Raw genomic sequence first — 14111 nt, 5'->3', positions numbered from 1 at the left:
ATGTCTATTTATTTAGACCTTCTTTGAATTTTTATTAGTATTTATAGTTTTCAGCATAAAGATCTTATATATATTTTGTTATAGTCACTCCTAAACATTTTATTTATTTTGGATCTACTGAATTTTTAAAATTTCAATTTCTTTGCTATTGTGAATAGTGCCGCAATAAACATACGTGTGCATGTGTCTTTATAGCAGCATGATTTATAGTCTTTGGGTATATACCCAGTAATGGGATAGCTGGGTCAAAATGTCCAACAATGATAGACTGGATTAAGAAAATGTGGCACATATACACCATGGAATACTATGCAGCCATAAAAAATGATGAGTTCATGTCCTTTGTAGGGACATGGATGAAACTGGAAAACATCATTCTCAGCAAACTATCGCAAGGACAAAAAATCAAACACCGCATGTTCTCACTCACAGGTGGGAATTGAACAATGAGAACTCATGGACACAGGAAGGGGAACATCACACCCGGGGACTGTTGTGGGGTGGGGGGAGGGGGGAGGGACAGTATTAGGGGATATACCTAATGCTAAATGACGAGTTAATGGGTGCAGCAAACCAACATGGCACATGGATACATATGTAACAAACCTGCACATTGTGCACACGTACCCTAAAACCTAAAGTATAATAAAATAAAATAAAAAATTTCAATTTCTAATTGTTCATTGCCAGATATTTGTGCATTAACCTTGTGTCCTGTGAAACCTGTGGTTTCAATCTCACTTCTGTTTTCAAAATTTTTATAGTGTTATTCAGACCTGTTCCTCATACTTGTCATCCAGGTGACAGCCAAGACCTTTGTGATGTTCTGGTTCATAGATTATTTCTCAAAGTTTCTTACATACTTTTCAGTATCAGACCTTTCCATGCACAACTTTGGGTGACCCCAGAGTTCATGAACAATATTAAGAAGTCACTTTCTGGAGCTCCCCCCTCTCCACAATCTCCTCCATACTTCCTGTTTCCTGTGGCTTCCTTTTCCGATCCTCCAACCAGTAAGCTTGGGTTTATTTACCTACTCTCCTGTACAACTCCACCTTCTTCCTGGGGCCATGAGAATAGAGAAAAATAAAAGGTAAGGGGAATTCAGCACAGTCTCTTGGGATCATAGCTTCTCCAATCACAGAGGTAACTTTTTGCCCCTCATGGTTTTAGGTCCCTGTGAGCCCTAAATACTGCCATCATTGCCGTTGCAAGACTACTTGACAGCTGGGGCATGAGAGAGTGGAGAGAGAAAAAAGGATCTCCCTTCATTTTGCTGAGTATTAGGAGACCACTTTCCTGCCCATGAGTCAGAACTAAAAGAATTCTCCTGGAGCTCTCTCTGTCTATACTAATGCCCACACTTTCGTTTCGAGCTGTGTCTAATCTAGGTTGGGAGAAACCAAAGGGGAACAAATGGTAAACTCACTGCTGGTTCAATGATGTTTAAGATTCTGATCTCCTTCCCCAATATGCATGGTGCTATTTAGCTTTGGTCCTCACATAGCTGTTCCTTGTGTTCCGTTTAGGTTTTATAGCTGCATTCAGTGCACAATGCTGTAGAGTGTGCATACTCCATGTTACCTGCAACTGGAACCCAATGGGCAGATCATGATGGCCGTGTATTTATTATTATTATTTTAAAATAGGTGTTTGAGGAGCAGATGGTGTTTGGTTATATGAATAAGTTTATTAGTGGTGATTTCTGTGATTTTGGTGCACCCATCACCCAAGCAGTGCACACTGTACCCAATGTGTAATCTTTTACCACTCACTCCCCTCCTACCCTTTCCCCCAAGTCCCTAAAGTCCATTGTACCATTCTTACGCCTTTGCGTCCTCATAGCTTAATTCCCACCTGTTAGTGAGAACATACGATGTTTGGTTTTCCATTCCTGAGTTACTTCACTTAGAATAATAGTCTCCAATTCCATCCAGGTTGCTGCAAATGCCATTATTTTGTTCCTTTTTGTGACTGAGTAGTATTCCATAGGGTGTGTGTGTGTGTGTGTGTGTGTATATATATATATATATATATATAAAATATTTTCTTTATCCACCCATTGATTGATGGGCATTTGGGCTCGCTCCATATTTTTGTGATTGTGAATTGTGCTGCTATAAACATGCACGTGCAAGTATCTTTCTTATAGTGACTTATTTTCCTCTGGGGAGATACCTGGTGGTGGGATTGCTGGATCAAATGATAGATCTACTCTTAGTTCTTTCTACACTGTTTTCCATAGTGGTTGTACTAGTTTACATTCCCACCAACAGTGTGAAAGTGTTCCCTTTTCACCACAACCACATCAACATCTATTAGTTTTTTTATTATGGCAACAAAACAAAGATAAATAGATGGGACTTAGTTAAACCAAAAAACTTCTGCACAGCAAAAGAAATAGTCAGCAGAGTAAGCAGACAACCCATAGAGTGGGAGAAAAATCTTTGCAATGTATATGTCCGACAAAGGACTAATCCAAAATCCACAAGAAAAACAAATCAGCAAGGAAAAGAAAAAAGAACAATCCCATCAAAAAGTGGGCTAAGGACACGAATAGACAATTCTCTAAAGAAGATATACAAATGACTAACAAACATATAAAAAATGCTCAGCATCACTAATTGTCAGGGAAATGCAAATCAAAATCACAATGCAATACCACCTAACTCCTGGAAGAATGGCCGATGAATTTTAATGCAATTTTGGAATTCTCACAAGACATTTATAAGATGCCAACCTTGTTTTCTCACCTTGCTGATAAAATATTTCTTAATTCAAGGAGCTAGAGCTAGTTTATATTTTACATTTAGCATTGAAATATTTCCAAATATATGTTTTTAATAGTGTCACGAGGAAGGTAAAAATTGCTTTATCTTATTTGTATTTGTATAATTCCTCATATTTGGACAGTACTGTTTATAGCAGTAAACAGTAATCTACAAGCCAGTTAGTCTGAAAAACTGATGATCAACATTTCTACATCATGCTCTCGAAGCTTTGTGGCCCAGGCTATGTAAACGATACTACTCATTTCCATATACTAAAGAATTTTTATATTTAAACCTAATAACTTTTCTTTTTCATCACATAAGTTGTGAGGTAAGTAGGATGGTTAACAATCTTCTTATTTTATAGCTGGAAAATCTTTACAGAGGCTGAGTTGCCTGCTCGTAATTACATAGCTGTTTACTGTATAGAGAGAGTCAGCACTATAACCAAGGGCTTTGTTACTCAACATTCACCGTGCTTTCCACTAAACCATACTTCATTATTTAGTGGTATGTGATGAGGTGGATCAGTGTGAGCCAAAAATACTGAGTGTCCATAAACTTTGACAGATCCTGATACAAAGACTTGAAAGACAGGCTATGTAGTTTAACCCCTTTGAGTAAGTACTGGGCAATGTTTAAGGACTTTTGATAGGAAAAAAGTAAATGGTGAAAGCAGGGCTTTAAGAAGAAAACTTGACATGAATGAAATGGAAGAAACAGATACTGGAGGATGGGAAGTAGGTTCTGCAGGTATAACACAGGAGAAGTAATAAAACTAACTGGAATATTGCTATTGGGAGGGGACACATGAAATAGACATTATGGAGGAAGAATTGGTAGGACTTAGTGACTGATTAGAGGGGAAGGGCAAGGCAGATGTAGAGGTGGAATCTTCTTGGTTTGGTTTTTGGAGAATGACATGCTACTAATACGAATGAATTTGGGTTTGAGAGAATGAAAGGTTAGGTCTCAAGCTTGTAGAATGTAAAATGATGAGATCAGAATAAAGGGAGTTTGGAATTCTAGATCAGAAAATCAAGATCAAGTTGGGAATGTAGGACTGGGGTAGATCTTCATAGAAGGAGAGTTAAAGTTCATGATGGTGGATGGAATGTCTGAAGGTGAGCCTATACTGTGAAAAGAGCAGAAAACTGAGAAATAAACCCTAGAGTATAAGCTATTAATATTAAACAATACTGAAAAGCTTTATTTTACTATTAATTTGAAAGCATTATATGGCTTCTGACATTTGTGAATTTCAGCCAGAATAGAGGTGTGTTTAGTTATACGTACTTAAATATAAATCTAACTTCTGTGAGCCTTATGTAAATCCAGCACTGCTGTATAATTGTATTCACCAGAAAGATCATCAGGGTGCAGTCACTCACTCAGTGAATCTGTTTGTTTACTTATGGCCCTTGTTTATTTTTATGTTTGGGTGAGATTTTCATTTCTGGTTACATGTCTAGATGGTTTAAATGCAGGGCATGTCTCCTAGCTGAAGACTCCTGTGCATAGTACCAGAACTACTTTATATTCACAAAGGCTGACAGTGCTAATGATGGTTTGTCCCTGGGTGTTTACAGGGTCATTTTTTGGTTTGTATCTCTGTGGCATTTCCAAAATCGAGAAGTTATTTACATTTTGCTGTTTAATACTTCTGGAGATGTTTTTCTTTTTTCCCCTCTATTAATGATGGCAGAATTGGTGAGAAGTTTTGAAAAAGTGTCATTAAATTATCCTTTGTTAGAAGAATGTTTTATATTCCCTTTCCTTTAGTTTTCTAAAAATATTTATGTGTTCCAGCATGTGAGATTGAATATTTCATTAGGAAGTATTAGGGGAGTCATTTTAAAGGCAGATTTTAAAGAACCTTAATCACCAGTATATTATGTTTGCTGAAAACCTAGGTAAGAAGGGAGTGTAGATTTGTGTTGCTGAAATTTTCCCCATCTTTGTCTTCTATGTCTTTTTGTTGTGGTTAAATATTTAAGTCTATCTTCTGAAGGAAAGAGAAACTTGACATTGTGATTGAAATACTGCAGCAGCCATGAACTGCTTATCTTTTACTTCTCTCTCTGCTTTCTGCGTTAAATAGTGGTAATGACCTGGCAATACACTATCTGAAATGACATGTTTTTTTTCCTTAAGTAGATTGAGATATTGATTACTGCAGCCCCATCTTATTGCTACATGAATTGCTAGGAAAGGTAAGAGTATGAAGATCCCTTCTGTTTTTGGTTCAATCAAATTTGTATCCTTGTAAACATACCAAGATCCAATGTCATAATTGCTATATACATCTGTAGGACATATATAATATGATATTATAAGAAAAGCTAGCTATTTTTTAATTTGGTTATAAGTGCTAAGTCACTTTCCAGATTTGTTTTGCATTTGGTTTGTTTGGCAGAAAGTGGAATGGGAAGGTGTAGAGTGAGGAAGAGAGGCTAGAATTGACCCGAGATTTTTGTTGAGTACATATCAATCTGTGATGCCCTATGATGAAATCACAGGAGTGATTAGAGCATGGGGTTTGAATGCTAATCGTATGGAACAGGTTTTAGAGACCAACTCTTTGCTTTGCAGTAATGGAAACAGATCCAGAGAACTGAAATGTTACGCACTTAGTCACATAGCTAGTTAGTGGATGAGTCAGAAGTAGAAACTGGATTTCTTGATTCCTAGCACAGAACTCTCTTTAATATATTTTCTATGCAGATGTGATGAATTTCCATAAGGTAAAATTCAGTAGAATTTTGGTGATGAACAATGATTAAGCTATTATTACTAGCCTTTCCAACTTGATAGGTGATAAATTGAAAGCATAATTTAGCATTTAAGAATTTTTTTTTCCTAAATCTTTAAGTCATCTTTGAAAAAATCTTTGGAAACATGAAATAGATATTTCATTTGTGACTCTCCTAACTGACAAGAAGTGTGGACATCTGTATTCTTTGTATGGTAAATTTTAACAGAATAAATAGGGAATGGCTTCTACATTTTATGTTCTAGTTCAGTGACAGGGTGAACCATACTTTTGGATGTCTTGGGTTTAGTTCTTTAGTTTATAACCTGGATTTACCACTCTGCTTTTTCCACAAAGTTCAATTGAGGAAACATGCTTTAGGGCATGTAAAAGAGCTGCCCATCCAAAATGGTTTTGGGGAAAAATTTATGCTAGAATTCTATAGCGTCACTAGATTAAACATGATCCTTGCTTTGATTCCACCCAGGCACTAAGTGAAAGCCTATAGAAGATAAGGAAAAATGGGAAACCCAAAAGGAAGGAAAATCATTGAAAAAGTAGCCAAATGCTTTAAGAAAGGGAATAGATAGAGCTATAGTTCCAAAGTTTACTCCCATATTTCATTGATTATTCATCTACTTTAGTATTTTTGAATGATACACTTGCATTGTAATTAGTAAATTTATGTTCTCTGCACACTTAGGAATGTAAACATCATAACATCCTCTTATTACAAAGTCTTTGTATCCCCAGTAAGCATTTAATCACTGTTGAGATAGCATATGCCATGAGATCCTATAGACTTTTACTATAGTCTCAGATATCAGTTTCAGTAAAATTTCTTGAGAGCATCAAATTAAATATAATTGAATACATTAATAACAGTAGCAATTCTGTTTTTGCTGCTACTGTTACTGTTCCAATACTACTATTAGGATGATGGGGTGGAAGTGGCAGTTATCTTGTGTAAGACATTGTGTTGAGCATTTTACATTAATTATCTCCCAAAATTTAATTCTTAAAACAAGGCTATTGTCATCTCCATTTTACAAATGAGAAACTCAAAGATTCATGTGGGTAAATGACTTGCCCAAAGTCACACAGCTAGCAGATAACTCAGACTCTTGAGTTCACACTTTTAACCAGTATGACATATACGGTTTATTACACAGCCCTTCTGTTTCAAATCAGTAGGTGCATTATTTGGATTAGTTCAGTGAAAAAATTTAGAATATCATACATAGTCCTTGTGCTTCTAGCAATTAAGCTAACTTAGTTTGCCCAAGTAAAAAGTTTAAAACAAGTCTTTTGAGAAGAAAAACTTGTTTACTTTTTATAGATAAGCAGTTTTGATGAAAAAGAAATCTGCAAATACCTATAAAATTAATTTTTAAGTAGTACCCAGGAAGGTCCTTATTATATGCTTTATTTAACTACTAAGTGCTGAAGAATTATACAGAAACATGCTGCACCATGACTTATGACAAGTTATTATGTCATATTCAAATGAGAATATGACACACTGGAAAACTGATATAATGAATTATTTAAAGCCATCCCAGAATTGGAGTTAATATGGTTTTCTTCACAGATCATACTGTCACCTGCCTACACATCTTCTTTGCGATAAATACTTGCTTTCTATATTAATTTCAAACAACTGAGTCAACATTATAATTTCCACTGATTTCAAAATCACCAAGAAGCATTTCACTTCATATTTTAGTAAAAAATCTATTTAACAATAACTTTTATTTTTGTTTTAATTTTCTTTATTTTATTGCACTATGACATCAGCTGTGTACATGCTATCAGAAATTTTAATTTTCCTAAAAACATAATTCAAAAGTTGTGTTTTAATTTGTACCTTATCTAGTAATAGAATCAGTTTTTATTTTCACCTAATTTATTGATTATTTTAATTAGCATTTTGGTAAACTACTCATAGAATTACCCCTTCTCCTTTCTGACACTTTTAATAATTAAAAAAAGCAGCATTTAGAAGGAATTAGTTAAAAGAAAGATAACAAAAGTTGAAAACAAATTTCATGAAAGATGTGACTAATGAAGAAAATGAGACATCACATGACTATTCAGTCAATTCTGCTTAAATAGAAGTTACAGCAACACATCATATCTATGAGGTGGCTTGCTACCTATTTTCACAAAAGGCTCAAGGGAAAAATATAATTATATGTTGCAGTGTTTCCATGGTATAATGGCACTATTTATTCTGTATTTTTCTTGCTCGGAAAAGGAAACTAGAGAATCTTAAAGTGTGGCTCTTAAACTTATCTTTAGCTTTCACTATTATTGCTAAACATAAAATTTTTATGCTGCTAAAAATAATGATGGTGAAAATCTTATATTATTATCATTGAATATAAAAGAGTTGTCGATGACTTGGAGAAGATAGAAACCTGAAATTGCCACTTCATTACCTTGGAAGGGTCTTTCCATCTTTTTGAGTCTCGGTTTCTTCATCTGAAAAAGTAAAGAGTTGTACTAAATGAGCTTTGGGTTATGTTCTGCTTTACATGTTCTTATGTTTGCTAGGAGAGAATCTTTTTTACTTAGTAGCTTGTAAAGAAAAATGTTAGAGAAAAGGCACAAAGTCAGATTTTGTAGCCAATAGCCCAGTCATAGAGGAAGATAAGAATATTTGTATTCTTTTCTATTTTACTTGGCCACGGTTTCTGTGATAGGCACATACGTATCTCACGCAGTTAGTATAGATGGGCTGCAGTTTATGCTGTTTTAGATTTGATGATTCCAAATGGGGTATTGATTTATGACACAATGTTCTTTCCTTGAGGGCACCTCTGAGAACATTTAGGAGGTTTCTTCTTCCTAAGGTACTTTTCGACAGTCTGTGCTCTTACCTCACACATTCATGGATAATTTTAATTTCAAATTAAAAACAACACACAGTAGCTCACGTCTGTAATCCCAGCATTTTGGGAGGCCTAGGCAGGTGGATCACCTGAGGTTGGGAGTTTGACACCAGCCTGACTAACATGGAGAATACAAAATTAGCCAGCCGTGGTAGCACATGCCTGTAATCCCAGCTACTTGGGAGGCTGAGGCAGAAGAATCACTTGAATCTGGGAGGCAGAGGTTGTGGTGAGCTGAGATCACGCTATTACACTCCAGCCTGGGCAACAAGAGCAAAACTTGGTCTCAAAAAAAAAAAAAAAAAAAAGAAAAAGAAAAAAGAAACACACACACAGAAAAACAAAAAACACCTACCCTATTAACATGTTTTGCTATGTTTTATGCAGATGTTGTCTTATTAAGTGAATAACAATGCTAGTGGTTTTCAGAAACAAATGTGTTTTGGATATTTTTGGGGGAGAGAGAAGCTTCTTACTTTTCCATTTCGTGTATTTTTTGTTGCAGAACTTCAGATGGTGGCAAAGTGGTTGGCACCATAGAAGTCAGTGTCGTGAAGATGGGGGAGATTGAGGATGGGGAAGCCGACCACATCACCACAGATGTACAGGGACAAAAGGTAGGATCTCAGTCTGCTCATTGTACAAATTAAATTAAAAATGATCAGCTTTGCCAGATGCCTGTCTCACCAACATCTCTGTGGGGTTTGAAATCTCATTATCAAAACCTAAATGAGACAACAGCTCTGAAATTGGAATACAATATGTGTGTTTCAGCCTCTGAATCAGAGGGCCTATTTGCTTGGAACTATGCAAAGCAATGCTCCATTCAGAAGCACCTTCCTCTTCCCTGCCAGCTCCCTGGTTGACACTGCCTCTTCTCAGTTGGAACAAAAGTATTGATCATTGTCGCATTTTACCATAATTAACTCTATGTGAGATGCCAGAAGATTGTGGGAGGGCTATTGCCCAAAATAACTTTTTCTCTACTCCCAAAACCCTCTTTGGAAAGATATGCGATTTTAATTTGTATTTCACCTTTACGTGAAGGAGGGCAGATTTAATAAGAAGTTCCTGCCTTACGAAATTGTGCAGAGAGAAGCAGGAAATAGTATTCATTGAAGGAATAGCTCTGGAGGAGGGACAGTGGCAACCGAAGGAGAAGCTGCTTCCTGAAACACAGAATAAAGGCCTGATGCATATAAATATGTGTCCAGGATTCTGTCTGTCTTTCTGTTCCTTTTCACTACGGCAGAGAAACTATATAAATATTAGCCTAAATTTCTTTCTTAGAAATGCAATTGCCTATTTTATTGAGACCATTGAAGCACATGGGGTAGACTTAGAAACTGCTAGTAGTTTCTTTTAGAAAAATGAATTTTATACACTATAATTTCTACCTTTTAATAAATGAGCATTTTTTAAAAAATATTTTTAATAAACAATCACTGTATATACTTCTGGGGTACAATGTGATGTTTTGATATATATTTACATTGTGGAATGATTAATCAGGTTAATTAACAAATCTGTCACCTCACATACTTATTTTGTGTGTGTGGTAAAAACATTTAAGATTTCTCCTTGTAGCAATTTTGGAATCTACAATGGACTATTACATAGTAACCATTTTGCTCAATAGCTCACTAAAGCTTATTCCTCCTGGCTAATGGAAACTTGTACCCTTTGATGGGCACCTCCCATTTCCCTAAACTTTCCCTCCCCCAGCCTTTGGTAACCATCATTCTGCCCTCTACTTCTATGAGTTTGACTCTTTTAGATTCCACAAATGTAAGCTAAAAAAATGACCGAGGCAGGTCTCAATTAATTTAGATGTTTATTTTGCCAAGGTTGAGGCTGCACCTGGGAAAAAACACAAATTAGAGGAGCATCTGTGACCCCTGCCTTTTCCAAAGAGGGTTTTGTGGACTCTGATATGTAAAAGAGAAAGAGTAAGCAGGAAGGGAAGAAGAGAGGAAAAAAAGAGGGGGGAGGGTAGGCAATGAGGTAAGTGGTCACATAGTGAGGCTTTCATTAGTGCTCAGTGAATCTACATTTTATATGTGAAAGGGAGAAGAGGAATAGTCAATTATGCATTCCTCTCATATTCAGTAAATCCACATTTTACTTAAAAGAAGTCAATTATGTGTTTGTCTCAGGGTTGGCAGAGGGATGATTTTCTAGTCTTGTCCTTGTCCCCTCTCTGTGGAAATATAAGCTGTTAATTTACATTGTTAGGGTGAGATTCAACAAAACTCTGTATTAAGGCTATTTTATAGGGGGGTTATATATTCTGAAAGAGTTGGGGCCCACAAGGAATTGTGAGCAATTTGTGAAGGAGGGCATCTGGGGAGAGATGTGGCCTTCTATCATTGCAGCTATCTGTTTGTCGGGGGAAAAAAACAAAGGCAGTTTTTTGTGTGTTTCAGTTCCCAATCTTAACTTTCCTTCCGACATAATGAGTTTGGGGTCCCAAGAATCTGTTTTCTTCCTCAACATATAAATGAGATGATTCAGTATTTGTTTTGTGCCTGGCATATTTCATTTAGCATAATATCATCCAGGTTTATCCATGTTGTCACTGATGACAGAACTTTCCCCCTTTTCAAAGCTGAATAGTTTTTTTATTGTGGGTATATGCCACGTTTTCTTTTTCCATTCGTCTGATGATGGACACTGAGATTGCTTCCACATCTTAGTTATTGTGAGTGATGTTGCAGTGAACATGAGTGCAGATATCTCTTTGGCATATTCATTTCAATTCCTTTGGAGTACCCAGAGTGGGATTGCTGGGTTTTATGGTAGTCCTATTTTTAGTTTTCTGAGGAGCCTCCGTATTGTTTTCCATAATGGTTGTATTAATTTACATTCTCAACAGTGCATAAGAGTTCCCTTTACTTTACACCCTCTAAACCCTCACCAGTACTTATCCCTCATCTTTTTTTTTTTTTGAGACGGAGTCTCGCTCTGTCGCCCAGGCCGGAGTGCAGAAGCGTGATCTCGGCTCACTGCAAGCTCTGCCTCCCGGGTTCACGCCATTCTTCTGCCCCAGCCTCCTGAGTAGCTGGGACTACAGGGACCCACCACCATGCCCGGCTAATTTTTTGTATTTTTAGTAGAGACGGGGTTTCACCATGTTAGCCAGTATGGTCTCAATCTCCTGACTTCGTGATCTGCCTGCCTCGGCCTCCCAAAATGCTGGGATTACAGGCGTGAGACTCCGTGCCTGGCCTCTCTCATCATTTTGATAATAGCCATTCTGACATATGTGAAATAGTATCTCATTATAGTTTTAATTTGCATTTTCTTGGTAATCAGTGATGATGAGTGTTTTTAAATATATCTGTGGGCCATTTGTATGTCTTCTTTTGTGAGTGTTTTTTAGGTCCTTTGTCCATTTTTTATTGGGTTGTCTTCTTGCTATTGAGTTGAGTTTCTTACATATTTTGAATATTATCTCCTTATCAGGTGTATGGTTTGCAAATAAAATATATCCCAATCCATGAGTTGTTTCCTTATTGTTTCCTTTGCTGTGCAGAAGCTTTTTAGTTTGATACAATGCCATTTGTTTATTTTTGCTTTTGTTCCTGTGCTTTTGGGGTCATATTACAGAACTCTTGCCCAGAACAATGTCATGGAGCATTTTTAAATATTTTCTTCCTAGTACTTTTATAGTTTTAGGGCTTATTTTTCAGTCTTTAACTCATTTTGAGTTGATTTTTGTGCATGAACATGGCATGAGATAAGGGTCCAATTTTATTTTTCTGCCTGTGGACATCTAGTTTTCCCAACACAATTTGTTAAAGAGACTGCCCTTTCTCCATTCTGTGTTCTTGGTATCTTTGTTGGAAATGAATTGCCCATATATGTGTGGATTTATTCGTAGGCTTTCTGCCCTGTTCCATTGGTCAGTGTGTCTGTTTTTATGCCAGTAACATGCCATTTTGATTATGATAGCTTTGCTTTATAATAGACTTTGAAGTCAGCTGACATGATTCCTCTAGTTTTGTTCTTTTTACTCAAGATAACTTTGACTCTTCAAGCTCTTTTGTGGTTTCTGAAGAATTTTAGGATTTTTAACATTTATTTCCATGAAAAATGACATTGGAATTTTGATAGGGATTCATTTAATCTGTATATTGCTTTGGGTAGTATAGACATTTTAACAGTATTAATTCTTCCAATCCACGAGCATGGGATACTTTTCTATTTATCTGTGTTATCTACAACTTTTTTCATTAATGTTTTATAGTTTTCAGTATACAGATCTTCCAATTCCTTGGTTAAATTTACTTATAAGTATTTTTTAATGTGAATGGGATTGATTTCTTAATTTCTTTTTCAAATAGTTTGTTGTCAGTGTAAAGAACACTACTAATTTTTGTGAGTTGATTGTGTATCCTTCAACTTTACTGAATTTATCAGTTTTAACTGATTTTTTTTTCTTTTGGTTGCGTCATTGGGGTTTTCTACATAAAAGATCATGTTATTAGCAAACAAAGACAATTTCCCTTCTTCCTTTCCTATTTGGATACCTTTTATTTCTTTTTTTTGTCTTATTGTTCCAGCTAGAACTTTCAGTATAACATTGAATAGAAGTGGTAAGAATGGACATCTTTGTCTTGTTCTTGATTGTAAAAGAAAAGCTTTATAAATGAACATTAAAAAAAAGGCCCATTGTGACTTATTTTCTGGTTTAGTGTCTCTTATCTTGGAGCATGTTTGAATTTTCTTACCCAGGAAACTGCTACATGGAAGATGGTATTTATCTAACACTTAACAAATTATTAACTTCACAAAAATATCAAAGATTTTCTTTCAAATTTTTTTTTCTTTTTCCCAGAATAGGCTAGGGTCTTCTCTGCTACCCTAAACCTTGCTCTTCTCTGTTACCCTCCTCTGTCCTTGGAATATATCCCACATTATAAAAATATTGTAAGAATGCCCAAGGTTTAAATCAGGTTATTAACTAATATCAGGGCCATGGTAAAGTTTTGGAGCAGACTTTCTTGGGTTTGTCCATTCAAAACCCTGTCTTAGGGCTGGATCCCGTCATTCCATCCTTGTTTGTTTTGTAGTTCTATATAAGACTCATCTTTGTCACTATCACATGAACACTTGCGTCAAGATCAAGGAAGGAGGATTCGGAAGCTGAACTGGGGACACAGAGCAGAAATAGGCAGATAATTATGCCTAGACCTGTAACTGTGTACCAGGAGACCAGTAGCAGAAACACTTCCCATTTCAAAGTAGAGCTCCTTTCTCTGATTCTAAATATATTACCAGCCACTTTTCCACTTTCCTCAAAACTAGCGCACCCTTTGACTCCAGACTATGTCACTACAGTATAAGGTAGTGCAAATTGAATTACACTCTTCATAAATGGAGAACTTGATACCTAGAGATATGCCCCCACCCAAATCCTACATAGTGTTTCTGGCTTAGGAACATGAACTTAAAAAAGACTTAACTGAGCTGTTCCAGAAATAGGAGGTGGCAGTGGCAGTACACACCGTGTGTGAGTCATAAGCTGACTAAAATGGTAAACACATCAAACATTTTGGCATCAGCTCTGCCCTGTCTGGATTATTTGTAAACCTTGACCTTTTTGCAAATTTTTAATAAAGTAACTGTAAACTCTCTTGGCAATCTTTAAGAATATCGATGTTTGAGATATATAGTAAGGCCCAACATGCA

At 36.1% G+C, this 14111-nt stretch overlaps 1 protein-coding gene across 5 annotated transcripts in view; it reads left to right on the top strand.

Moving 5' to 3' along the window:
- The window catches only part of INPP4B (inositol polyphosphate-4-phosphatase type II B), an 834063-nt gene that overhangs the window by 578721 nt on the left and 241231 nt on the right, over nucleotides 1-14111 (top strand). For 4 of the 5 annotated variants that reach the window (XM_032147659.2, XM_032147632.2, XM_032147654.2 and 1 more), the window contains exon 10: nucleotides 8923-9034. In XM_032147659.2, coding sequence (XP_032003550.1) covers nucleotides 8923-9034 — 112 coding nt within the window. Of the gene's footprint in view, nucleotides 1-4928; nucleotides 4985-8922; nucleotides 9035-14111 lie in introns of all 5 variants that reach the window. The other variant, XM_032147665.2, reaches the window with a different exon arrangement.

This window comes from Hylobates moloch, unplaced genomic scaffold (genome assembly GCF_009828535.3).
Source record: "Hylobates moloch isolate HMO894 unplaced genomic scaffold, HMol_V3 SCAFFOLD_3, whole genome shotgun sequence".
NCBI lineage: Eukaryota > Metazoa > Chordata > Mammalia > Primates > Hylobatidae > Hylobates > Hylobates moloch.
This window is presented reverse-complemented; position numbering and strand designations above follow the sequence as displayed.